The sequence below is a fragment of the Barbatula barbatula genome, assembly GCF_947034865.1.
Source record: "Barbatula barbatula genome assembly, chromosome: 1".
Lineage (NCBI taxonomy): Eukaryota > Metazoa > Chordata > Actinopteri > Cypriniformes > Nemacheilidae > Barbatula > Barbatula barbatula.
Genome location: NC_136766.1, coordinates 3,140,658 through 3,167,704, shown reverse-complemented (window position 1 = coordinate 3,167,704; position 27,047 = coordinate 3,140,658). Strand labels below are relative to the sequence as shown.

Here is a 27,047-nt window from a genome sequence, read left to right as displayed (position 1 = left end):
ACTTCACCTTTATACCAATACCATTTTGATTCCCATAAAAGTTTTATATTCCTAAATATATATTTTTTTATTCATTTACGAAAACAACCGTATTTGTGAATTGTATGTGCGGGTTAGGTGTGGAGTTGAAAAAGGTAAAGTTGGTGACTGTGTTCAGTCGGGTGTCGAGGGTTCAGGTGAAAGGATGACGTCACAGTCTCAGATGCAGGATTCAGGAAGAAGGGATGTGCAGTGTGAAGGAGAAAAGGAGACGACAGAGGGAAAAGAACATCAACAAGACACTGAAATCACACACAGAGAGGAGGGTGAGAGAACGTGTGATCCATTTATTTGAAATGACATGAGATTTTCTGTGAGGTAAAACAGGAAGTGAGGTCGTAACATTCACAGATTTTATGCTTTGACAAAATGACTCCATTTTGGGAGGGAGTGATGTCACATGCAGTGCATTTATTAGTGACGCATTCACAGAAATCTTTCATCTCAAATGAGTGCAACATCCCACCCGGGACTGAATCCCCGATATTCAGGATGGAAATAAACTGAAATAATAGAGCTTTCATTTCTCCCTGACTGCCTAAGGTTCATGCACAGTTAGTGCATCCGTTTCTCATTGAATCTATAACACAAGAAAAGCCAAACGCACAATAAAACACAACACATCCTGGACTTGAACTGTGTTCTTTCTATACGGGCATGGAACTGAGAAAATGACCCTGTAAAATTTTACTTTAAAACTGCAACTATACAGAAATTCTGTTTCTTATTTATGGGGATATTATTTTGACATTATTTTGTACCAACACTTCGAATTTTATTTGCAAAACGAAGATATTAGCAGCATTCTAGGATACTCTTCATCGAGTAAAGACCTTCAGATATTCAATGCAATGCAAATGAATGAATAAAGGGGCATTACTGTCAACAATAAATATATTAACTTAAACCTACCAAAATGCACTTAATGATATGAATCAGGTTTTCTTTAAACACAACATCAAAATGCAAAATGCGTTTTTCTAATAATCGCACATTTTCGCATGTACGAATTCCCATGAGATGGTTGTTTTCTACATATTTTGTTCATTTTCCTTTTTTTCGTACATATAATTTTAAGTTATTTAATAACAAACTCCCATTTTGTTCACTTGTTTTCTCTTTGCTTTATTTTTTCTTCGTCTGTGATGAAGACACCTTTTCTCCGTCTGGGATGAAGACACTTACAGTAAAATCGCCGCTCTCTGTACCGAACTTGTTCTTCACCAGGATGCTGTATTTGCCGGAGTCGGACGTGTTGACGCCGGTGATGGTGAAACTGGCAAACTTGCCAGACTCGAATTTGAGGATGTAGTGATCATCAGAAACCATCTCGCGCTCGTTCTTCAGCCAGGTGACCTCGGGCACCGGATCTCCTGAGATGTTGCAGGTCAGATTCAAAGCCTGAACGATAGAAACACATACTGAAGATAGTAAAACAATCATATTCATTAAAGTTGATACGCTATTGCTCAGAAGTTTCAGGAGGTTTAGTATCTCAGTTTCTCAGATGTTTCTCCTAATATTGCTTAGGGGAAATAAAAACAATAACACATGGGACAGTTGCTGAAATCTATGAAGAGTATGGAGGAGTATACAAGATTTGTAATTGTGTTTTTGTATTTTTATTTTGCTTTTAGATGTGTTATTAGTTTTGTGATTTGTTGTTTTGATTTGCTCTTCCCTGCCACCGTATAAATGGTTGCAGATTGTAGATGCAAAATAATCTGGATTTGGGTCAATTGGATGAGAAATGTTTGAGTTCATATTGAGATAATTCAATAATATTGACTTTTGATTGCAAGCGTGACAAATCTGAGCTCCGTTTGAGACACTGTTGACATCTCTTCTGACAAATATTTAAGACGCAGATGAGAATTCAACAAAAGTTTCCATTTGCTCTGTGTTTAGTCTCATTGATTTCTTGGAGAAATAACTGAATTGGAGAGATCTCATCTGCAATTTTTCGCTACCTTTCCTTCCTGGATAGTCACGACGTCAGGCAGCCCACCAGCCACACGAGCGCGGTCTGAGAAATAATACAAAGACAAACAGATCCGGTTAGCATGAAACAGATGGAAACTATGATCACAACACCAGGAAAACTATATGCCTTTGCCCATATTGATGTTGGATGTTGACATTTCTTTAATGTGTGACATCAAATGTTTAATTCAAAGATTCAATTTGAATCTCATAGGAGTGAAAGATGAAGAGGAGTGTTTCTGCATTCTTCTACTCACTTCTCTCTGCGATGGCTGCAGACCTGCGACAAAACATTTTTTTTAAATGTGGAAGACATAAACATTAATTTGAGTTAGGCCTATATAAACTTTGTGTTAATATCCAGTATGCTTACTTGAGTCTTTGAAATTCAGCAAATGCATCATCGAACGCTGAAAGACAAACATCCATTTATTCACACATGAAAATTCATTACAAACATTAACCTGGACATGAGCTGAGACGGAGTATGTTTAGACATCATAACCGATGTATCGAACATAACACTGCTGTCCTTCCAAAACCTTGGATGTCCAAATTCGTAGTTTTTCAGGAAAAGTAAAAATTACTGTCCTTTGTCAAATTTACATTTACATTAGATTTAGGCATTTAGCAGATGCTTTTATCCAAAGTGACTTACATTGCATTATCCTATACATTTATACATAGCTGTCTGCAATCCCCTGGGATCCAACACACAACCTTGCGCTGTTAATGATCTTTCCACTGAGCTACAGGAATGGTCACTTATAGGAATAGTTTACCTAAAATGCTGTCATCATTTCGAACATTCGAGTTCCAGACAGATCTTGCCCCCCATTGACTCCCATAGTAGGACATAGTTAACACTGCTGGTTTAAAGCGCCTCAGAACGGTTTGCTGTCCCACTTTGGGAGTCAAGATCTAATAAGCATTCTTCCAAATATCTATCTACGTGTTCATCATGACAAAGAAATTTATACAAATTGGGAACCACTCGAAGGAGAGTAAAGGATGACAGCATGTTCATTTTTGGGTGAAGTATCCCTTTATTAGGTTGCATTTCAGATACGGTGGTGTCTTTGAGGACAGCTGTCTAGACGACATTGCAGCTAGTGGTGTCTCCTCACCCTGTCCTGCAAGTTCCACTGTCCTGCGCAGACCTCCTTTGCCGTCGAAGAACTCAATGGCGTACTTCCCTTTGTCTTTCTCGGTGGGTTCAGAGATCTGTAGCCAGAGCTGCTCGCCCACCACACCGCTCTTAATGCGATCTGTGAATGCGATCGCTGCGTCCCTTTAAATAACACACACATAGTAAATAAACATCTTTGCTGTCACAGACAGATCGAAGTGATTCAAGTTTTAGTTTGCTTTTGATTAGTTTTATTGTACATTAGGAATGAGTTTTACTTCAGTTATAATTTCTTCAGAGTAAACTTTTAAGTTAATTCTTTATAACCCAAATTGCACAACAAATATTCATATTTGGAAACAAATGTCCCCGAGAAGTTTTTACTTCCGTATTTGACACGTTTCCGAGTGTGAAGGCATTTCAGAGAACATTTGTGGGCGTGGCTTGCGTTTTTTACTGCAAATTGATTGGATGTGTTTAAACAGCTGTTGCATAGATTTTAAGAGGAAACTGGCAGCAGAGTTGAAAGGGTGGAGTTAATGGATGCTCCTTCTAAGACGTATAATTATCGTCATTTGAGATGGATAGTCATTTCAGGGCAGAAGTGCATTTTCAGATTTTAACTAAAGGTTACGAGGGTACTTGAATTGTAAAAAGAAAATTACCCACATTGATAAGCTAATTACTATAGACGCAGCAATATTTCATGAAAAAATAAGAATTGTCATTTTTGATTTCACTGGGACTTTAACAGAGCCTCACTTGTGATGCCAGGTGACGTGCAGCTCATCGTTGTAATAGCTGACAAAGGTGTAAAGTCTGATTCCCTCTTCAGTGCTCTGAATCTTCAGGGGAGTGGAAGAGTTGGCTGAACAAACAGAACATAGGCTGTTACTCTGATCTAAATTATAATATACAGTAAAGACTGATGTTCAATACGACATATTAAAAATGTCTTACCAATAACACTGAAGACCTGATTCATCAAATCTTTAAATCCTAAAAAAACAACAAACTTTTACAAAAGAACAAGCAGGTTTTTTATGTTTTTGGAATGATGCAGAAGAAAATCTGAAGATTTATTTTGATAAAATATGAATGTCACCTTGATCAGTGAGATTGAGGGTTGATGTGTCTTTGCCTCTGTCGTCCTTCACAACCACTTCATAGACACCGCCATCTTTCTTTGAGATCTGCCGTTCGCAAACAAACAAACACATACAGTATGCAGTGCACACACAAAACCAATAAAATCATTTTAAATCTCAGTGGATTTATTTAGTTTTACTTTGGTAGTCGTCATTACATGCACCTCACCTGACAGACACCCTAATCCTGAGCTCACAGTTATCAATTCAATTCTAGCTTTAATCTCCAGTTTTATTCATTTCAGTTATTAATAAAACATTGTCAGAGGCCGTACAGTACCTGAGCGATCTCCAGAGTCAACACTCCTTCAGAGAAATCCAGTTTCTCATTGACTTTAATCTCACGTCCGTCTTTATACCAGAGAGCCACGGAGTCTTTCTTCATGTTACCAACCTAAAACATGGAGTTTGTAAGTAATAAAGAACAGAGAGCAAGAGAAATACAAAAACTGGGTTTTTAATCATGTTTATTACTCTTTCTCTTATTGTTCCAGATTTTATCTTTTATATATCATGTCACATACAGTATCTTGATTTTTATTTGAATTCAATTTTGTTAGCTGTGGCCTAATGGTTAGAGTGTTGGTCTTGTGATCAGAAGGTTGCTGGTTCTAATCTCAGTGCCAGCAGGTCATGACTGAAGGGCCCTTGAGCAAGACACCTTACCCCTGATTGCTCTGCAGTAATGTGACACTGTATTAAACTACTTGTAAGTCGCTTTGGATAAAAGCGTCTGCCAAATGAATAAATGTAAATGTAAAATTCAATATTATAACACAATTCTTCTAAAAGTACTTTAAATTGAATTGAGATCGAGAGAGCTCACCTTGCACTTCAGTCTAACACAGCATTCAGCTGTTACTTCATAGCTGAGATACTCCACAAAGTGTGGACCTATAGTAAACACACAACATCGATTTAACACACACAGCTTCCAGCAACGTATACAGGAGGATCACATCATCGCAAAATGAATAACTTTCACCATAAAAACAAACTTAACATGCATTGGAATATTGTAAAGTGCACATTACATAGTGTTTCTGTCAGGTTCACTACCGTCAAAAATGATTGACAATTAGCATACAGTTTAGATTGGTGGTATGATCCTGTTCTGGGCAAAACTCTCTGCACATCCATGCAGCCAGCATGAATAACAGTAGGGGGCGTAGCGATGGTAAACATAACAGAACTAGTATGTCATTAGTTCTTAAAGACCTTTAAGTGTAACACATAATTCAAGTGTATTTGCCACTCAGAATAACAGAAGTCAAGTCCCGATTGTAAATGTGAGGTGGAGCTGGGGATGGAGGAGGGTAAATTGCTCCTGAGCAACGCCGTAAGCTGCTATTATCTGAATTCTTTTAACTGAATTGCGTCATATTTCTATAGGTAGAGGAGGATCATCTGATGCGAGCTTGACTCACATGACCTGCCAGAACTAACGCTATTGGCTTGATTTCTTGTGCAAATAAAAAACATTTACATTTAAGAAACTCTCCATATATATCTATATATCTATATCTATATCTATATCTATATATATATATATATATATATATATATATATATATATATATTAGGTCTGTCAACGTTAACGCGTTAAAGCATTCAATTATTTTTTTCAGATTAACAAAAATATTTAACAGCATTAACGCAACATCTGTTTTTTCTGTCATCATTGACTAGAGTTACATAATATGAATAAGAGCATGATTATATAAAGGCATTAACACTGTTTAGGCACAATTTGAAATGGTTGTATGGACACGGTCCAGTACAGATTGACAGCTTCTTGCTGTGGGACACGGCTCAACGCGTCAGTGATCCCATCTGGTGTACACACAGGCTAAAGGCCGTGTCAAAATCTGTCAGACAGCGCACCTGTATTAACTTCTCTGTCATGCTTGAATGAACAAAATCACACAAGGTTATGCCAGAAAGCACATTTTGTCTAGTGTTTCCGCAAGAAACGTCTTCAACGAGTTAAATAAAGTCTTAAATGAATGCGAGTAGAGAAAATAGGAAGCGCATTCGACCTGCTTAGTGCAGCAGCCGCGTTCTTAAACCTCCCGTCACTGATGTTAATCAAAGAACAAAATAAAAGAAGAAATCAATGTGAGGATCAGTTTTAATCAGTAAAGACTGTAAAGTGTTTGAGAACTTTATTTCCTACCACACTTATTATCATGGGTTTTGATTAGTAGAAAAAAATTATATATTTTAAAAAAGACATCAGTTGCAAAGCCAACAATATTATAATGTTGTCTTTTAAAGAAATAAGTTAATTTGCAGATCAAATGTGAAATTATTAGAATGTAAAAGTGTATTTAAAAACATAAAAGCTATGTGTGATTCTTTTTTTTATCGATTGACAGCAATAAAATAAACATGTTAAACAAAATAAATAGTGTATGTTTAATTTCACTATACGTGTGCGATTAATCGCAGTTAATCGCACAAAAAGGCGCGTGATTAATCGCGATTAAAAAATGTAATCTATTGACAGCCCATATATTATTATAAAATACATATACACTGTATCTTACCCTGTTTCCTGTGCCATTCCTTCCTCTGGAACTCTGATTCCTTCTGTAACTGCTTGAAGACTGAAACCAATGAGATTTGATCATCAGTGTAAATTCACACATCACACACGTGTACTGTGCATGCACGTGAATGTTTATATGTACCGTCTCCGATCAACACCAGACTGGACTGATTAGTGGCTTTGCTGTCCTGAAGTTGGAAAGTGAACGTTCCCTCGTCTTCTTTGCTCAGAGTCTCCATGAACATTTCAATAGTGCCTGTGTTTTTATCAAAGTTCATCTTGTATTTCTACAACATACAGAGAAAAGCCTCAAATGTATGTACTGTATATATTTCGTGCAAATGTATTAATTCGTGTGTTTATTTTCCTCTAACCTCTCCCTGGGAAATCATATTGTCATTGAACACGTATTCCACTTTTCCATTGGCAGACATCTTCTCCGCCTGGAGCCAGAAGCGAACTCTGCCCTTCTCCAGCAACTCCACGGCCAGCTCGCTCTTCAGAGGAATAACTGCAGAAGGACAGGAGAACCTTGACATCACCGTTTACTCCACATCCTTACATATATACATTTCCAATGTGAACTCTTGCAAGGGCACACTGACATGAGGACTTACTAGGGAACTTGTGCTCGTGGCTGATTTTCAAGAGATCCTTTAGACCTGTCGGAACATGTGATGTGATGTGATGAATGATCAACCGGTATTGTGGTAAACACTCTCAAATGAAACAGAGATGCTGATGTTTACCTTCTTCTGTGATTGTGTAGCTGGCTGACACTCCATCGGTGTGTGTGACCACACAAGAGTAGATCCCCAGATCCTCTTCTGAAGGCGTCTTAAAGATCGCTTTAGACCTGCACAACAATACATAACCATTACTGAAAGATTACAATCTAACAACTGTAGTGTTAAAAACAACACAATCCGTTTTACCTGAACTGTGTCAAGTTAAGGACAACACATTTTGTGTTACTTTCGATTTAACCTGGTATTGTCCCTAGTGTTTATTTAACACAAAATCAACACTACAATTGATTTAAATTGTGCAAAAAACGTATGTAAAAATTATGTAAAAATTCCATCCCGTAACACAAAAATGTGGTGTTATTTAACACATCCTTTTTTAAATAAAGAATATATTTTGAATTGAAATAAATGAGTAAGTAAATGAGTTAAAATATAAAGGTTTTTATACATTTTTAATGTATAAAAAATTTGGGAACAAACTGGAGAGAACTGACAGAGAACAGGAAAAACTGATAAATTACGATAGTAATTGATAAAAAAGGGCACAATCATCAGAAGCAGGATTATTATTACTAAAGTAATAAAACGTTTCTAAATACAGTATATAATAATCATATTATATACTGTATTGTTTATATAGTCACTCAAATAATCATCTAAAAAATTATTGTTATTAAATACCAAACTGTTACCAAAACACTCTGCAACATTGTAAAAAAATACAATTGATAAAAAGCACAAAACAAAATAGCTGAACTACCAAATAACATGTCAGACTTTCAACACTTAAACTAAAAATACCAAAATAAATTCAATTCTTAATACCTACAATTAAACTCTGATTAGAAGCCATTACTTTTAATTCAATAATTCCAATTTGTTTCAAAACATATACTTCACACACGTACTTGTTGCCCTTGGTCTCCATGGTCATGCGGTCAGAATCTGACATCTCCTCATAATTCTTGGACCAGATGAATTTGGAGTCAGGGGTGAGTTCTGAACACTGGAAGTTCATAGAAATGACGCCATCGTCATCCACTTCCACCACGATCTCTGAAGTACCTGCAGGAAAGAAATGATCTGGGTGATGACTCTCATATTCTTTTACTTTGCCAATTCATTTCTTTTTGACCATTTAAAGGCCAATAAACGTCATTTTGTCACCCTTGCGTGTCACTGTGAGAAGTGAACGAAGACAATATACTTTTGCCCTTTTTACATCTCCCTCCACCAACGGGTGTAGTACCTGGTTTAGTCACGGCCTTGACCGGTTCTGTGGCCTCTGATGCTTTTCCTACACCAGCCTTGTTCTGTGCTCGCACACGGAACATATATGACTCGCCCTCCTTTAGATCCTTGATCTAGAACCGCACAGAAAAGCAATGACCAACAAATGATGTCACAACTCGACCAGCCCACCGCATCGGCTGCATCACACACAAACCTTCATGTACGCCTTATCAGTGGCTTTCTCATTAACACCCCTCCACATCTCAAAGTCTGCATCGGTCTCCTTCATATCAACGTAGTATCCGTTGACAGCATCACGACCCTGGTACACAGGTGGTTTCCATAGCAACACCACAGAGTCCTTTCGAACCTCTTGTATTTGGAGGTCATGGGGTGGTCCTGAAAAAAACAAAGAGATTGTACTTCTTGACAATCTTATTATCTTACAGGGACACTGTGGCTTGCCTAAATATGTTTTAAATGAGTTTTTCTTTACCAGGAACAGCAATGGTCCACTCCTCACATCTGAATACCTCACTGGGCAGAGAAGGGATGCCGACGCCAGCCATATTGGCAGCGCGTAGCTGGAACTGGTACAGCATGTTCTCCTTTAGGTCCGACACCTGGAGAAAATGAATAAATGCGAGTTAGAAATCTCCAACTATGTATAAATATGAACTGCAAAACGTTTCCAAGATGACCTTCAAGTTGTCAGATTTATATCAAAGTGCAGCAGTAACACTCACTCTATACGCTCGCTCGCTGATGGACTTGATGTTCGCCTCGTGCCATTTTCCCGGCACTCCACCTATGACCTCACGGTAATCTATGAAGTAGCCGGTAATGTCAGCGCCGCCAATGAAAGTGGGCTGTTTCCATGCCAACACCATCGAGTCCCGCACACTTTCCAACACAGTGATGCCATAGGGAGGAGCAGGGGATGCTGGGATAGCACAAGATGAGAGTTAATAGTGAGGCAGATTTACAGTTTAACACTGTATTTCTCAACCCTTTCTAACTGCCACACACAATAAATCAAAGACTTGGGTTTTCTCTCTTGTACTGCTGAAATGCTGTCAGAAGTTATCAACTGTAAATCATCTAGAGATCTGCTTTGTATATTTAACACAAAATTCAGTTTTTAAAACTAAACAAAAATATTATAAAGTATTTGTATATATTTTCATTTATTTTATAAATTGGCCTGGAGAATTGCATACGCACATTTTAATTCCCATTTTGCGCATACACATTTAAACATCAGGCCCTTGCTTTTTATGATATTACATTTGTTTAAACGTGTTGCTTACATTTAATACATTCAACATTTAATATTTAAATATTTAATAAACTCAACTTACTACACAGATACTAAACCTTTACAATTATATTTTTATACATCATTTTATAAAAAATTGTGAAATAATCATTAAATTTGGCAGATCACCAAAAATATTCTTATTTTATAAATCCAGATGTTCGTTGAGAATTGAGCGCATTTGAATTTTCCCATTTTGTACATACTGTACACTGCATTTGTACAACAGGCCCCAGATTTTATAAGAAATATAAAATGTTATACTCGTTTAATATTTTACATAAATAAGTTTCCTGTTGCATACATTTAATATATTCAACATTTGAAATGTAAATATTGAATTAATAAATATTATATATCAAATTTACTATACATATATAAAGAAATTCCAATTTTACATTTACCAGTTTATCAAATACATTTTCTGTTAAATCATTTAAATCTAATGACTGTCGTTATACCAAAAACTATCATCTAATCTATTCAACATTTAAAATGTTAATATTAAGTTCACTAAACATTGAGATACTGTAAAAACCTATTCAATGTCCAATTTTTTGTAATATATAATTGAATTAAATTAATTTTGGGTTAATCATTTTAATGTAATACAACTTGCCATTTTTCCCCAAATATTATTTCTTTATACATCCAGATATATTAGTCGAGAAATAAGAATGCACACAATTCCCATTTTGTGCATACACAGCATCAGCAGCGTTATCCAGGATCAAAAATATTTTACATATCATGTTTATTTGTTGCATATCACTAAATAGATTATTTTTAATATACAATTTTTACTCAAGTTTTCTGAGGCCCTCTTCTGGTTAAGAATCACAGGCACACAGACAAAGCCATATATATATATATATCCAAAGCCATCACAGAAGTGTAGAAATACTGATCGGCACTGTGACGCTCCCAAACACAATCTAACAATCTGGTACAAAACACAACGTCTCTGTCTAACAGCTTCATGTTCAGAAAGCACATGCCACCGTCTCTGTGTTTTTAGAGAGCAGGGTGAGCGTAGTGCATCAGTATTCTTCAAACTGTGACCAGGTGACGTATGGTGTGATAGGAAAGGTGTCCAGCATATTGGCAGTTGTACAAAAAATGATGTTGTTAATAAACACCTATAACAGAGAAAACTTACCTTATAAAGAATGTTTTGGTTTAATGTGAGTTTAGGAACTCGTCCCTCGGTTTGTAAAAGAAATATAAAATTCCCCGTATAATAGACGTCTATGGGTGAAGGGACTCTTTAGGGCTTAAAACGAACGTGTTTGTTTCTGCCATGTTGTGAACATTTTTACTGAATCACAACTGTATGAAAACAACTGCAATATGCTCATTTCATGAGTGAGCTCTCGCGTAAATTTGAGAAATTGACAATGAAGAGCAAAATAATCATAGCCGAATGAATCTCACAGATTGCAATGAACTGCACCAACATCGAAGTGTTGAAAAAAGTAAAAGAAAGAGATTAATCATGCAAAGAAATGAATGAAAGAGGAGACGGGGGAGGCCTGAACTCTGAGGAGGGTGTTTATGATGATGATGATGATCCAGAGATCTGGACTTGAACATAACCTTCATCCTCTCACCTGATCCTCTTCGTCCTCTCCAGCATTCTTCTGCCTTCTCTGCTTCCACAGATGAGTTAAGCGAGCACTTACGATTGTCGGACGATCCTGTTTCCAACACCGTCTCAATACAGTCGGGTGTGCACGATTCAGGGCTACAGTTCTCAGACCGTTTTGCTATTTCAGGTACCCGCTTATTAGTGGGTTCGGGTGGCCCTACGATCCCCCTATTGCACTGTTTGCCCTCATTAAGGGTGGACGGATGCCCTACTTGAACCCCTCCCTCTGCCCCCTCAATACCGTTAGCTAAGCGTGTTAAAGGTGCGTCAGCGAAGGAGTGAGACGCCACATGCCCGCCCACTCCACAAGAGCCGTGCTGGGTTAGTGCCACCCCAATACCCACTGACTCCAGACACACACCGTGAGGAATACCGCCCCCTACAGTTAGCAGAGAAAACAGCGAGAGAAATACATCAGGCAGATCAAAAATACACACAATCAATGCATCTGTCAGTCATTTACTGACTTCTGTCTAATATTTACATCTTTAAGAGGTGAACTTCAGCAGGAAGCATGCAAAAACAAGCTGCACTATTAAAGTATATTTCATTTACGAGAAGCAAAGAAAACAAGAGAAAGACGAAGCTTTAAGATTTTGTGAAGATTTTAGAAACACAGAAGACAGTTTAGTTTTTTGCATTTCTTCATGCTGGTCCTTTATGAAAAACACTGTAATTTTACATTTTATACTTAATAATGCACTTTATTTACACTTCATTCATTCGTGTTTGTGTTGTACATTCTACTGTAAAATAAATCAATCGTTTATTTTTTAGACGGCCTCAAAGTGACAACATAATAAAACGATTCTGCTCATATGTTCGTCTGTGGGCTGCAGTTAACTTCCATAAACATTCACAAACAACTGAGCGCCTGTAGATTATTTCTGATATCAAGCAAAAGAAACCTGAAGCTACTTGGCTAAACTTGTCTCTCCAATATTTTGAATTTAGACTGCGATACCAAGCTCAACCGCTAGATGTCAATGTACCAGACGGTTTGCGACCTAACTACAGGACCCGTTCAATGAATGAACATAGAGAAAGATATTTGGACGAATGCTAACAACCTAACAGATCTTTACACCCATTGACTACCAAACAGAAAAAATACTTTATAATTCTTTTGTTCTGTTGAACACAAAAGATGACATTTTGAAGAATTGGTTATAAGCATTCTTCCAAATATCTTTCTCTATGTTCATCCAAGAAAAATACATTTATACACATTTGGAACAACTCGAAGGAGAGTAAATGATGACAGATTGGGGGAGGTATCCCTATAACTAGAAAGGTGTTGATTAAATATAAAAATATAAAAATGTACAAATAATAAGAATTCATTTGAGAGTTGTTCCAAATGTGTATAAATAAGAGTTTATAAGAGTTCGTTTGTTTTAAAATGTATTCCAGTGCTTATTTTGTCTAATTTTAAATGATCAGTCATCCTGGGGCCCCCTTGAGAGCCATGGTCCCCCCGTTGAAAACCTCAGATAGTTTTTCATAAAGGTGAGCAAGCTGCTGAACACAAAGTCTCATGGTGGTTAAGGGACATGAATCAGTAGAAAGGCACCATGGGTAAAGAAAGAGGGAAGGATGGGCAGAGGGACAGGTTTAAAGAAATTGAGGGGCAGGGCTGAGAAGATTACGGGGTGGCCGTGAGAGACCGGGTGGGCTGGTTTGTAGTCACCGCTATGTTGGATCAGTCGTGATCCAAACTAGAGGAACTCTACAACTCCTGACCCCACCTCCTGGGAGAAATGGAGGGGCGGGGCTTCAGAGTTTGGTGGGTGTGGCACAGGAGTGCCGTGAGGAATGCGTGAGTCTGGGTGGTGAAGTATGGCGGGCAGAATCGGAAAAGTGAAAGTTGGACATTTGTGATTTGTGATGTGAAAAACAGTGTATAAAAGTCACATCAATAGGAATTCACTGACTCACCAATAGCAGCTTTAACTTCAATAGCTTCAGATTCTTGTGAGAAATCACTGATTCCTGCAGCATTCACCGCTCGCACACGGAAGACGTATGTCTCGCCCGTGATCAGGCCGTGACAGATGAACCTACACATGTGAAGATAGAAATGTATTATAATTTATTATTCATTGAAATGTATTAACAAGCTCATAAGTGATGTTTCTGTATGAACAATGGCTGTATTATTGTTTTGTGTTAATCATTTGTTATTATTGTACCTGGTGCCTTTCACAGGTTTGTTGTTGCAGGGTTCCCAGGCATTGCTCCCAGCGATGCTGGTCTCGATGTAGTAGCCCACCAGCTCTTTAACATCACGTGACGCCTCCCACGAAACCACCACAGACGTGTCCGTGTTGCGGGTTGGCACAACACGACCAGGAGCTGACGGTGTATCTGGTGATTGACAAACTTATTACACAAAAAATATTTAAAATACTAATTCTAACCTAATAACCTAATTCTTCTCGAGGTCATACCCAGTTTGTCTCCAACCGTGGTGGCTTCGGTCGGTTCTGATGGTTCTCCGACACCAGCCGAGTTACAGCAGCGAACACGGAAGCGATACGATTTGCCCTCCGCCAGATCGAAGAGAGCGAAGCGTGGAGATTTCACCGGGATTTCAGTGTTTACTCGCTGCCAGCTGTCTGTGCCAGAAACGCACTTCACACACATATTAAAAATGATTTAAAAACGGACTGAACGGATCATTTCGGGGTCAATTATATTTGGGGATCTCACCTTCTCAACATAATACATGACCCCTTCATGACCCTTCTCACCCGGGGGCTTCCAGCTCAGTACGACATAGTTTTTAGTGGCTTCAATGACACTGAGGTCACAAGGTCGGCTGGGAACGACTCCCTCTAGAGTCAATCAAGATAAAACAAAGCGTGTGTCGTGATTGGCTGTTTACTGATCCGTGTCGTGTCATTGACTGTGAGAGGAATGTTCACAGTGATAAAGAGTAAAAACAGACATACAGTCATTCATGAATACTGGAGAAGGATTTTAAACAGACTGATAGGACAGATTTCATTTTGTAAGTCAGGTACAAATTCTGACAAGTAATGTCTTTATATCATTATTCTCATTCATTTGTGTCCCAAATATTGTATTGTAACATTGACTTAATATTTTGTTCAATTTCTCTTTTTTGATTTTATCTGATCAAAATAATCATTTACATGAGTTCTAAGACTTTATAGAGATTTTATCATATAAAATGTTATCAATTTCCATAACTTACTATTTCATCAATTTACACGACTCTTAAGATTTCAACTTTTAACCTTTGACCAATTTTCATGACCTATATATCATGAATATACACTACCGGTCAAACGTCTTTGGACACTTACTCCCTAACTGTATGTGTTCATATTTTTCCAATATTTTAGTATAATTTTTCTAAATTTATATTAAACCAGACATTTAAAAATCGAGAAAGGATGTTTTTTCCAAGCCTGGAAATCACATTTCAAGTTTTCCATGAATTCTGATATGGATTTTATTTATTCTTTGACATTTCTCACCTACAGGCTCTTCTTCGGTCACAATAATCTGGCCGGTCCAGGGAGCAGATGTACCTGGATGACAAAACACGAAAAAGCAATCAAGAAAAAGCAAAGAAAAATTGTAATTAATTTGTGTTTTCGTTCTGCAAGTCACGCAAACCTTTCCGTGCACGATCAGCAGGGTCCATGGCAGCTACCGGTTCAGACACACGGGACGGGTGACTCATACCGGCCTTGTTCACCGCACGTACACGAAACGTGTAGCTGCGTCCCTCCACCAGACCGGTAACGGGGAAACGAGCAAACTTCACCGGAGTGTCATTACATTGAGCCCAATGAGTAGTGCCAACCTCACATCTGAAGAAAAACACAAACAGAGAATAACACTGAAATGAAACTGATAAACACCATCTGCTATTTCTGCTGCTGTATATACAGTAAACATTACTAATTAAAGCCAAGATTAAAAGATTTGTTTAGCCGAAAGATTTGTGTAACCTAAATCAGGGGTTTTCAAACTGGGGAACGGGGACCCCCAGAAGGTTGCAAGAGGTCCCCAGAACATTTTCGATAAAATAATGTCTAATTGTTTTATTTTGAGGCTTTCTCTTCTTTGCTAGGTGCATAGTTTCCAGAATTGTTTATAATTGTATTTTACTAGTGGTTTTTTTTACACCACAGTTCCTTTTTTTGCTCCCAAAATAAGAGTTTTGACAGTTCAAATACATATGAATTAAAAGAAATTCTCTTCATAGTTCATTCAAAAAGTGTCGCCAATTATTTTAAGGAACAGTTCACCCAAAATTGTAATTCTGTCATAATTTACAATGTAAGGGTCATTTACCCTAAGATTGTTCCAAATCTGCATAAATGTCTGCATAAAAGGAAGTTTTTTGGATGAATGTTTGGTTCTTCCAAATATATGCCCTTGTGTTTAGCAGAACAAAGAAATCTATACAACTTAAGTGTGAGTTAATGATGACAGAATTTAAATTTTTGGGTGAACTATCCCTTTAAGTTCGGAAACGATATGTTGTCTTAATAATAGCACATTTACACTTTATCTAACAAAGTTTAGATGTATCGGTTTACATATAAATGTATAAATGGACATGTATTTTAGAAAGGGGGTCCTTTACAAAAGGTTCATCTAATTTGAGGGTTCTTGCCTCTGCATCATAAGGTTTGAAAACCCTTGACCTAAATGATTTGGAGATGCAGTGACCTGTCAACAAAGTAGCCGAAGATGGGACTCCCGCCGTCCACGGCTGGCTGTTTCCAGGTAACGATGACGTAATCCTTATTGGCCTCCTGACACTGTACATCTAAAGGAGCTCCGGGTGCACCTGCAACCTCAGCATCACAATCTAACAGGAACACACAAATAAAATCCATGTCGAATTCATATTAAATATACAAATCTTGCGATGAATGCTATAGCAGAGGTCTGTGACTAAAGGTCCTTCTGAAGGTAATTCAAGTTTATATAGAATAGAAGGTCTCTTCTTGTCATTATAGTGACTTGAACCTTCACACAGACACTACAGGAACTACATTTAGAACGAAACATTTACTGGCAGGTGACATTTTAAGACAGTTCACATATAGCAAAAAACTAGTCATAAAAACAAAACCTAGTCCTTGATTTATGAAAAAGAAAAACGTAAGCAAACTTTCCAAAATAAACTGGAGGTGTGTGAGATATTCTGACCTTGAGATTGTGTACGTGTGTGTGCGCGTGTCATATTTAAATGGTCTAAATTTACAAACCCACACTGAGACACACACTGCAAACAGTGAAGAACTCTGTTCACAAATGTGCTGTGTACTTTACTGTAGTTCAAAGAATTAAAACACAAGAAGAAAGTTCAGTTATTCCTCTGAACAGTACCTTGAACTGTTTAATATTTACACATTCAATGGTCATTGTTATTCTTTTCATGCTAGCGTAAAAGTTAAGTTCTTAAAAATAATTCTTAAATGTGGACAAAAACAGAGAACGAGAAAGTGTTCTTAAACTATTGAACAGTAAGGTATAATATTCATATTCATTATGCCGACGAGAATGTGAATTATTTAGACCAGGGGGGGCCCCAAGATGGGAACAGGGGGGGCCCCAGTTTTTGCGGCATTTTATGAAATCATATGTTTTGAGCAATAAAACATCTGAAAAACTAAGAATTGATGTTCCAGCATTGTAGAATTGAATATGTCTTTGGTTTAATAAAAAGTTTAAGATCATGAGTCTTTATTTGGGGGGCCACACAAGCAAACTCAAAGAAAAAGTTTGAGAAAGTTTGACTGGTTAAATATTTTTAAATATTTGTGTAAAACCTTTTTCTAATACTATGTTAATTTGTGATACTGATTCATATTGCAATGATTATATTGGTTCTCACCTCTAACAAACACATAAGCGGAGTGAGTCTCAAATCCAGATTTGGTGATGACGCGGAGTGTGTACAGCCCCTCGTCCTCTTTGTTGAGGTGTGTGAGCGTGAGTGTAGCTCTGTCTCCGCTCCAGTGCATCTGACTCCATTTAGACGGCACCAGCAGTTTATCTAACACAAACACACACAACACATTCATGTATGACTGTCATGAGTGTCAATGCTCTTCAAATGATGGAGGACGTATCCGGAACACGGCATTTTAAAAAGAAGAAACCAGATGTCTGAATGCATTAGCAGAAAGATCGATGTTATAGACATGAAAGGCAGAAAGCACCCGGTCAGAGAACCCCAGTTTACACATGGTGTTAACATCCGTCTGTCTCAAAGGATTCGCCCGAGACTGAGTGTGCATCTGCTGTCAACAAACGTCAACAAATGTGTCTCCGGTGAGCACTTTCATCTCTCATTTCATGATTACATACACTACATAACTTACATCAGTGTGTTAGGCATGTTACTGTCGGACATGCTGACGATGTCTTGTGCATGTGTATGTCTGGACTACACTTTGTGTTTCACAGTCGTGCTCTTTAAAACGAAAAGTTCACCCAAAACGAAAATTCTTTGATCATTTATTCACCCTCGTGTTATTTTAAACCTGTATGACTTTCTTTCACACAAAAGAAGATATTTTGAAGAATGTTGGTAGGCAGCAACATTGGCCACAATTGGACATTGTATGAACACACAAAACCTTTCCTCAAAATATCTTATTTCGTGTTCCACAGAAGAAAGAGTCATATAGCCAACAGGTTTTGAACCACATGAGGTTGAATGAATAATGACAGAAATTCTTTTTTTGGGTGAACTATTCCTTTAAAAGCGATACATCGAACAAAATATCCTGCACTGATGATTTGTGGGAATCAGGATCAGATTTTCGCTGTCCTTCTGAAACCCTGTTTGTCTTCATTGGAAGAGTTTGGTTCCAAAATGAGATAACTCATAAACATGTTTTTTATTGTGTTATCATTGTACATCAAATCTACAGTAAGTTACTGGCAAACCTGCTTTGAAATTACAGAATTGTGTGGCACACAATCTCACCATCTCTGTACCACTCGATCTCCGGCTGAAAGCGCTGCAGTGATGGATAGATGATGACATTGCAGCCGAAACTCAGAGTCTCTCCCTCGCGGCCGAACGCCACTCCAAACTTCTCCACGATGTGCGTCTCAAAGGTGACACCGTACTCCAGACAGGGCACTACAGCAAACAAACACACGCAAGTTATGGAAACATTTCACATATCTGCCTCCAAGAGTTACCTTGTGTGACATACCCACAACATACACATAATTCACACTGACATTTGATTTACTAAATAAGAAATAAGACAGACATTGAGACCACAGATGTGATCTGACAAAATACATTAAAACCGACATTCAACAGGATGAAAGTAGAGGTTATAATGTGCATAAAGACTTTTGCAATAAGAATGCTCGGACAAGGAAAGATGTCAAACTTGCATGCATTGAAGAACTGTGGACACAAAAATGTAAACATGACATTTATATAAGACTGTATCTTATATAAGATATTTGATGTCCTAGAGGACACTGAAATCCAATCCAACAGGCTTTGTTCCTACATTAAATTATAAGTAAATGAAAGAAAGCTAAACATAAGGAGACTCTGTATAAACACGTCCGACGGGTGTGTATGATGCGTGTTCAGGGTGTGGAAAGACCCGATTCAGGTCAAGAAGGAAAACAGATGAGTGATAAGAGATGATCATGCACTGCGGACATCCAGAAGGCGACGAGACGAGAGTAAAACAGAGCATGGAAATGAAATGAAGACCTTCACGCGGGTTACCTTCGTATCCGAACCTTCTGCTATCTGCACCCAACGAGTTTGAGACAAAACAGCCATTAACCAGCTGACATTAAACATTCGGTCTCATGCTCACCGCTCCACAGTTAAGCAAAGCTCATATACATTACATGTCAAAACAAAAAGAAATGAGCTCGACTTTATAAATACTTACGGTGTTTGGGAGGAGGCAGAAACTCATCCATCTCTCCTTTGAACCCTAAATGTTATATGAAATAAAACGCATGAATTAGGACATTGAGTTGACATTGACATTGACAAGAGTTGAACATATTCTTCTTAAAAATTATAAACAACGTACTTTTGACGACGACGGAAGCGTATGCAGAGTTCTCGCCCTTGCTGTTCATAGCGGACACACGGTACTGTGCAGTGTCATCAAAATCACACCTGGACATACACATGAACCATTAGACAAAATATGTACAGTATGATTTCAAAAATGAAAATGAACATTAATTTTAAGTTTCAAACAGAGATTGCAGCTATTAGGTCTTTCTTTGACATTTGTCTAAAATGACACTCTTCTGCATATTGAACTCGAGATTGCAGCATACGTGCAAAGCAAACCGTTTTTGTGCAATTGTATTTTAGAGTTTGTGCATGTTTTCACCTGTTAATCTCCAGGAAGTGAACATTATAGCTGGCCTCCAGTTTGTACTTCCCTGGGTGGGCCATGGGGTCAATGGAGACATTGTTCTTGTACCTGAAGATGTATGTGAGTTGAAAAAGAAGAAAACCGCCAATCAGCACTTAAAAGGTTAAAGTTGGCATAAAAAAGAAGTAACGGTTGTCTTTTTCCCTATCGTGCAGATACCCGAGTGAAACGACTTCTGAAATTAGAAAATAATGACTTGATTTCATCTGTTCAGAAATGACTGGATCGTTGAAGGTTGGGCGATGCCAACAAAATTGAGGCAGATTTGACTGCGGGTTTAAAACGTAATTCAATTAGTTGATGTAACTGAAACGATCTTCTTATCCAGTACAAATATCTAAACATCCTCAAATATAGAAACCTTTCTTCAAGCCAAAGCTAGATGAAGGGGATAGTTCGCCCAAAAATTAGAATTCGGTCGTCATTTACTCACCCTCGGGTTGTTTCATTTCTTTGTTTTTCTGAACGCAAAGGAAGATATTTGGAAGAATGTCAGTAACCAAAGAGATCTCATCCTCCATACTGCCATAGTAGGGAAAATAAATACTATGGGAGTCAATGGGAGATGAGATGAGATGTTTGGTTACTGACATTCTTCCAAATATCTTCTTTACGTTCAGCAGAACAAATACATTTATACAGGTTTGAAATGACAAGAGGGTGAATGATGACAGAATGTTCACTTTTATGAACTGTCCCTTTAAGGCTTGTTTTCTGAAAAAGAATATGGGGATATCAAATCTGATTTAATGGGACCAAAATAATTTTTCTTACCTCACTGACAGACAACAGCAAAAACGGACTTAACTTAACTGAAAAATAGTTTTTGAAAACAAGACTATTCAAGCAGGTGCGTTTTATTTTTTTTGCAAGCAAGCAAGACAAAAGTTCCCATAAATACATTTTACAGTGGCTCACAAGCAGCCAAATGAAATACTGTAGATGTCAACATGGACATGTGTGACATCATGCTGTCATCTTTGAAAAATGCAAACAAATCTATGCAAAAACGAAAACATGACGCATGTTTTAATTCTGCATATCATTCAGCCCGTCATGTGGTATTTTGATCGATTTCAATGTTTAAAACAACAAGAAACAATACGACCAAAGAAACTATAATAAAAAAAATAAAGAAGTTGAGAACAGTCTGTCACGATATAATACAGATCACATACAGATATTAATTTTGAAAATAATGAGACAAAAAAATGGCACTAGTCGTAAACATTTGTGTGTTTCGTGTATTGATGTGCGTTTCAATCCAGCTCACCACACCACGCGTGGTTCAGGCCATCCCGTGATGGTACAGTGCAGCCGCACACACTGTTTCTCCCACACAGTGTGTGAACGGGGCTTGATCACAAACTCGGGCGTGTGCATCAGGCTGTCCTCGTTCAGACGCTTGTGATACTCCTCGTTCTCATGAATCTGCAAGCGTGCACACAAATGCGTTATTCGATACACTGCAAACCAAACGTGACACATTAACGGTCGTTTTGCAAAATGACATGATGCAAAACGCTTAGTAAAATCTCCTCGTGAAATCTATAGGCCTTTGGAAACGTGTTGAATGTTGTAAGCGGTCAGCAGAACATCCTTCATTGATATAACAGGTTTTAATCGTCTAGTGATGTCAGAGTAACCTGAATCTCCTTGAGGTCTCAGCACAACACTTGTTGACAACAGCAGTTTCATAGTCGAACAGATTAACACACTCCAACACATCCACATAAAACATTACAACCATTGAAATCTGGCACCGGGGTGGCATAATTTGCTGGCTCGAGGGTCAGAACTAAATAAAGACAGTGTCTTAATCCTTTCTTCGATTTTTCTTTCGGTCTAATAATAGAGAACTTCGCTGAACGTTTTCTTCGAAAACACACAGCTCATTTTCGGTCTATGGGTTAACTGTTAATCTGTGTAGAAGCATCTTCACGTATGGCACGTGGGATGTTTGGATACACATGACATGTTTTTTATTGTTTAAAGACATTTTATCAAACTAACAGCTGGGTCTGTCTATATTTAACCCAACCATGGGTTAAAACAGGTTCATTTTAAACCCAATAGTTAAACAAGTTTTAGAGCAGTAATTCTCAACGGGGGGGGGCCCACAAGGGGGCCCCAGCTGACTTCTAAAGTTGCATCAAGATAATTCATATTACAAAAAAAAAACTAAAAACCAATATATGTCTTATTATTTGGCCACTTTTATAATGAATAATAAAAATTCTAGTTATTGACAAGCTCTGAATTTTTTCTTTTTGAAAGTGGGCCTTTGAATATTGTTTAATACAATGGGGGGCCTTGGAGTCAAAAAGGTTGAGAACCCCTGTTTCAGAGTATAAAAGACGCACAAATGTTAAATGTTTACCCTGTTCAAAGCACATTGTTAGTTCATCATACACCTTCAAATGTGGGGTTATGTGGTTATGAGCAGGTCCAGGATCTCCACTAACCCTTTTGCTAAGCGAGATGCGCTCGGCAGACTCTCTCATGACGGTTCGGTGGGACTTGTGTTCTGTGCGCTCCAAGCCGCTAGTGAAGTCACGGCGTGCCAGATATCCGGCGCTCTCTTTAGCGCGTGCATCCTCTGTGTCTGACAGACCACTTTCAAACCCACGACTGAGGACGAGACCATGTTGTAGCATCACATTTAAACATCTCCTGAACTAAAAACGGCCACATATTTTGCAAACACACGCAAGTTCATAAAACAACCTGAATGCCATTTTACGTCTCCATCATGAGAACCAATAAATGATCTTTGGTTCTTCAGTTTGACAACAAAGTTATTACAATTGCTTAAGAGGTTCTTCACAGCGATTCCTTAGAAGAAACAATTTTGGTTCTGCAAAGAACCATTCAGCCAAAGGTTCTTTGAAGAACCATCTCTTTCTTACTTTTTTATAATCTAAGGAACCCTTTGGCCACAAACAGTGAAACAGAAAGGCTCTTCAGATGTTAAAGGTTCATTATGAAACCAAAAGGTTCTTCTATGTCATCGAAGAACATTTTGTAGCACATTTTTCTTAAGAGTGTAATGCTTTCAACACTATCATTCTGTTGCTTTACCTGCCCCTGAAGATGGGCACCACATAACCGATGATCTGGTTCTCCTTGTCCACGGCCAGATAGGTGGGTTTGGCTCTCTTGGGCAGGGGGCTGATGCCCCCCTCATCTAGTGCAGTGTATGTGGCAGCTCTTAAGCTACAATTGTGTAGGAACATACACAGACATCGGTGAGTATCCACACACTATTAAGATATTTGAAAGAGGGTGATGTCACGGAGAAGGGATATTATTTAGAGAGGGTATAAGATTGAGGAAGGTTAAAGTAAGGGCTTGGAAGGAGATTCCATAGCAGATGCATCAAAACCTTTCAAAGAAACATCACGAGTCAAAGTCACTCCAGCGGTTTTTATTCACTGCCTATTAGGTCTAAGGATGTTTGCACCTTGCTACACACTTTGACAAGCTTACATCGCCTCCAGAAGTCTCTCCCGTAAACCACAATCAAACACAGTTTTCCTACGGTTTTACCATAGTTTTACTATGGCATTTGTTGCGGCTATACAAATGCTAAATAATCTGCAATTTTACTACAGTCAAATGAAAATTCTGTCATCATTTACTCAACCTCGGGTTGTTCCAAATCTGTAAAAATGTGTTTGTTCTGCTAAACACAAAGGAAGATATTTGAAAGAATGTCAGTAAGCAAACAGATCTCATCCCCCATTTACTGTCACAGTAGGGAAAATAAATACTATGGGAGTCAATGGGGAGTGAAATCTGTTTGAGCATAACAAATAAATGTATACGGATTGAGAACAATCTGAGGGCGAGTAAATGATGATAGAATTTAACATTTCTATCCCTTTCATTAACTATCCCTTTAACTTTCGTAAGTGTTGTTCTGCGGATGAGCACTGTCACCATGATGGGGTGCAAAATTATTCTTATACTTCTTAAACTTCCATGTTGTCTATTCTTTCGCAGAAGAAATAATCTTTCAGAATATATCTGTTCATCCGATCCGAATCCCTCATAATCTTCAAAAAAACATTTTAAAATCTTTCCAATAAACTACTAACTGAACAATTGCAAAGTCAATATGAAACCCCACCAACAGACCATTGTACTATAATATCAACACATATTTCAACTCGGTGAACACAAAAGTAATTTAAGAGATGAGCAAGTTTCTTTAAAACTTCAAAATGAATGCCGATGGTAAAATCATCTGAGCTCAGTTTGACACATTGTTGACATCTCTTCTGAAACGAATGACATTTGTGAGATTTCTGACTCTTCCTTCTCAAGATAAACATCTGAGACTCAGATGACACTTTTTCCATTTGGTGTCCTCATTTGTAAGTGGCCAAATGAACACATGTAAAACAGAAGCAACAATCTTACATTCAGACCTGTACGTAATCTTTTCTGAGTATTCTTCAATCGCAGGAGAGATCAGAGGCTTCAAACGAAAGAACACGTACATAACCTTCTTCACATATCTCCATGTTCTCATGAGCATGTGTTATAAATAGACCCTCAAGAGTCAAGAAGAGATTGGGGGCAGCTAAAGCGATCCAACACTACGACATAAACATTCTCTTCCTAACACAGAAAGATTATAATCGAACATAAATCATTGGATGGCATGATTCATGACGTTCTTGGGAGGTAAAACATAGATTAAAACCCTCCACTCATAAGAGAGGGATCAGTTCATGCTAAAGACAGGGTCGGTCATGCGTGTGTCTGATCATGTGAGTTGACCAGACAGCAGCTGTAGATCACGCCACAAAATAACAACGGATAACCATCACATCTGTCTGTGTTCTGCTTTTCCAGATGTTGCTTTATGGAGGAATACCAAATGGGATATTGAAACATTCACATCCAACAAGCCACTTCAAAATGTAAAATGCACAATGCGAACAAACATATTATCATTATTGTTGTTTTAAAATGGCCATGGCTGCTCATCTGTGGCATATTGATAAAATCCACACTTATTGAGACTACAATTGGCAATAAAACTCATTAAAACAGATTATATAATTCATTTTCAACTCATCATCCATTACTCAATCATTACTGTAAGCAACAGCAGCAGATCTTCTAATGTAACGGCTATAAATACACGCATGACGTCAAGAACGCAGAGTGCCAAGTTATGTTACGAATGTCATTTACATGCAAACATGAAACTCAAATAAAGAAAGCTAGAAAACCAATAAAACCATAATGGATCTTTAAACATGACAATTTGAACATGCTGTTGAAGGATCTTGTGGTCACGAGGGTACAGTCGTACAGCCGTACCATAACAAGACAGTAGATAGATTACGTCCACCCAATGAATAACTGCCAGGACAAATATGATCCAAAGGTCACATAACCAGAGAGAGTCAATGAAAGAAATGTAGGCATAGAAACATAACCCCTAAAAAGCTTGAATCTAAACAGCACTATTTAAGACAACGCATATTCAAAACTGACCTTGCAGCAACACTATTGCCAAAAACACAAAATACCAATACCAGATATCTCTTGATGCACATTTTACTGAGTGTGATTAGTCAAACTAATAACATCTCAGGGAGAATGGCATTAGGGGGATTCACAAGTGCATGCAGAATTCACATAATGGCTAAAAAGTGGTTTTAAAAGTTATGATTAGATTCAATACGGAGGTAAAGCAATGGATGTTAAGGATAAGAGTATATTATCGGGTCTTCGGGTGGAGAAGTTACGGGGTTGAGTCAGAGGACCACAGAAGCGGTGAGGGTTTGAGAAGTCGATGGTGGTCTCTTACCCCTGCGTGCTATTGCTGCTACGTGAGGAATAACGGCTGGAGCTCTCCTGGTATTGGCTAATAGCAGACTCTGTCTCCCGGCTACGGTAGCCACGATCATAGTGACGGTGATGTTTCTGGTAAAACGGTATGGATCCCGACATATTGTCCGCTTTAGCTCAGACACTGTCCTCTGTTCTCAAGCTCTTTTAGTCTGAAGTTTCTAAACTCGCACAATATTAATAATTACTCCCAGTGATTTCAGAAAATGTACATCATCATCATATTTTTGTGTTGGCTGTTGGATGTACAAGTGAACATAATAAGAATACACTAGTATACATTCAATGTAGGCCTAGTGGGGATAATACAATATTGTCAAAACGCAGCTAAACTATCCGGACAATGTTTTTTTTCCACAAATACCATTTTGTTTTCAGTTCATACTAATAATTCAGTAAGCACAGTGTATGTTTTCAATATTTGACATATATTTTTAGTACCGTTTCATTAATTGTTTTATTGTTTTAATGTAGTGAAAAAGAAATTAGATATATTTCATATATTTTCGTTTTTTAGATGTATCCATTCCTAACACAAGTTATTGTTTGTATTTTTTCTTAGTTTAAGTTCCAACTTGTCAACAATGACTGATCCATACTATAAAAACGAGTTGCACTAAAAGGTCAATGCTAAAAATCAACCTTATCTTTTAAATGATGTTAAAAATGTTTAAGACTGCAACACTGTAAGGTACAGTAGATTGTCAGGTATGTGCCTATCCAAAAAAAAGTAAGTCCTCTACTCCTATCATGACGCAATATAAGCTACTATACTACTTTATTAACTATATTAATTGAAACTACATAATTGAAACGCATCATTAAACATATGTGTTTGAGGGTCTCACCTTGCCAAACGCCCGCAGTCCAAAGTGAGCCGGTGTGCAAAGAGACGCGCGTCAGGCACTCGAACCCAAGCGCGAACGCGCAGCGCGCACCC

General features: G+C 37.9%; 1 protein-coding gene across 4 annotated transcripts; it reads right to left on the bottom strand.

The window, feature by feature from the left end:
• Positions 1-301: 301 nt before the first annotated feature.
• Positions 302-27,047, bottom strand: myom1b (myomesin 1b). 4 transcript variants are annotated; one of them, XM_079471008.1, is made up of 37 exons: positions 26,956-27,047; positions 26,067-26,268; positions 23,318-23,452; positions 22,702-22,867; positions 21,510-21,667; positions 20,192-20,284; positions 19,880-19,968; positions 19,733-19,777; positions 18,787-18,945; positions 17,686-17,847; positions 16,512-16,653; positions 15,447-15,643; positions 15,305-15,358; positions 14,511-14,635; positions 14,249-14,432; positions 13,991-14,165; positions 13,737-13,858; positions 9,579-9,775; positions 9,329-9,455; positions 9,047-9,231; positions 8,849-8,963; positions 8,508-8,664; positions 7,600-7,706; positions 7,468-7,512; positions 7,225-7,361; positions 6,993-7,137; positions 6,849-6,908; positions 5,126-5,193; positions 4,580-4,693; positions 4,257-4,344; positions 4,112-4,150; positions 3,914-4,019; positions 3,150-3,313; positions 2,396-2,432; positions 2,280-2,302; positions 2,010-2,065; positions 308-1,440 (listed from the first exon to the last, which is right to left on the bottom strand). In XM_079471008.1, the coding sequence occupies exons 2-37, from the start codon at positions 26,207-26,209 to the stop codon at positions 1,165-1,167; spliced, it is 4,395 nt and encodes a 1,464-aa protein (XP_079327134.1). In that variant the 5' UTR covers positions 26,210-26,268; positions 26,956-27,047; the 3' UTR covers positions 308-1,164. The 4 variants fall into 4 exon arrangements, with proteins under 4 accessions (XP_079327135.1, XP_079327134.1, XP_079327133.1 ...); XM_079471007.1 differs by lacking the exon at positions 26,956-27,047 and adding an exon at positions 19,561-19,584; XM_079471009.1 differs by lacking the exons at positions 22,702-22,867; positions 23,318-23,452; positions 26,067-26,268 and adding an exon at positions 19,561-19,584 and having other exon boundaries at positions 302-1,440; positions 26,956-27,029.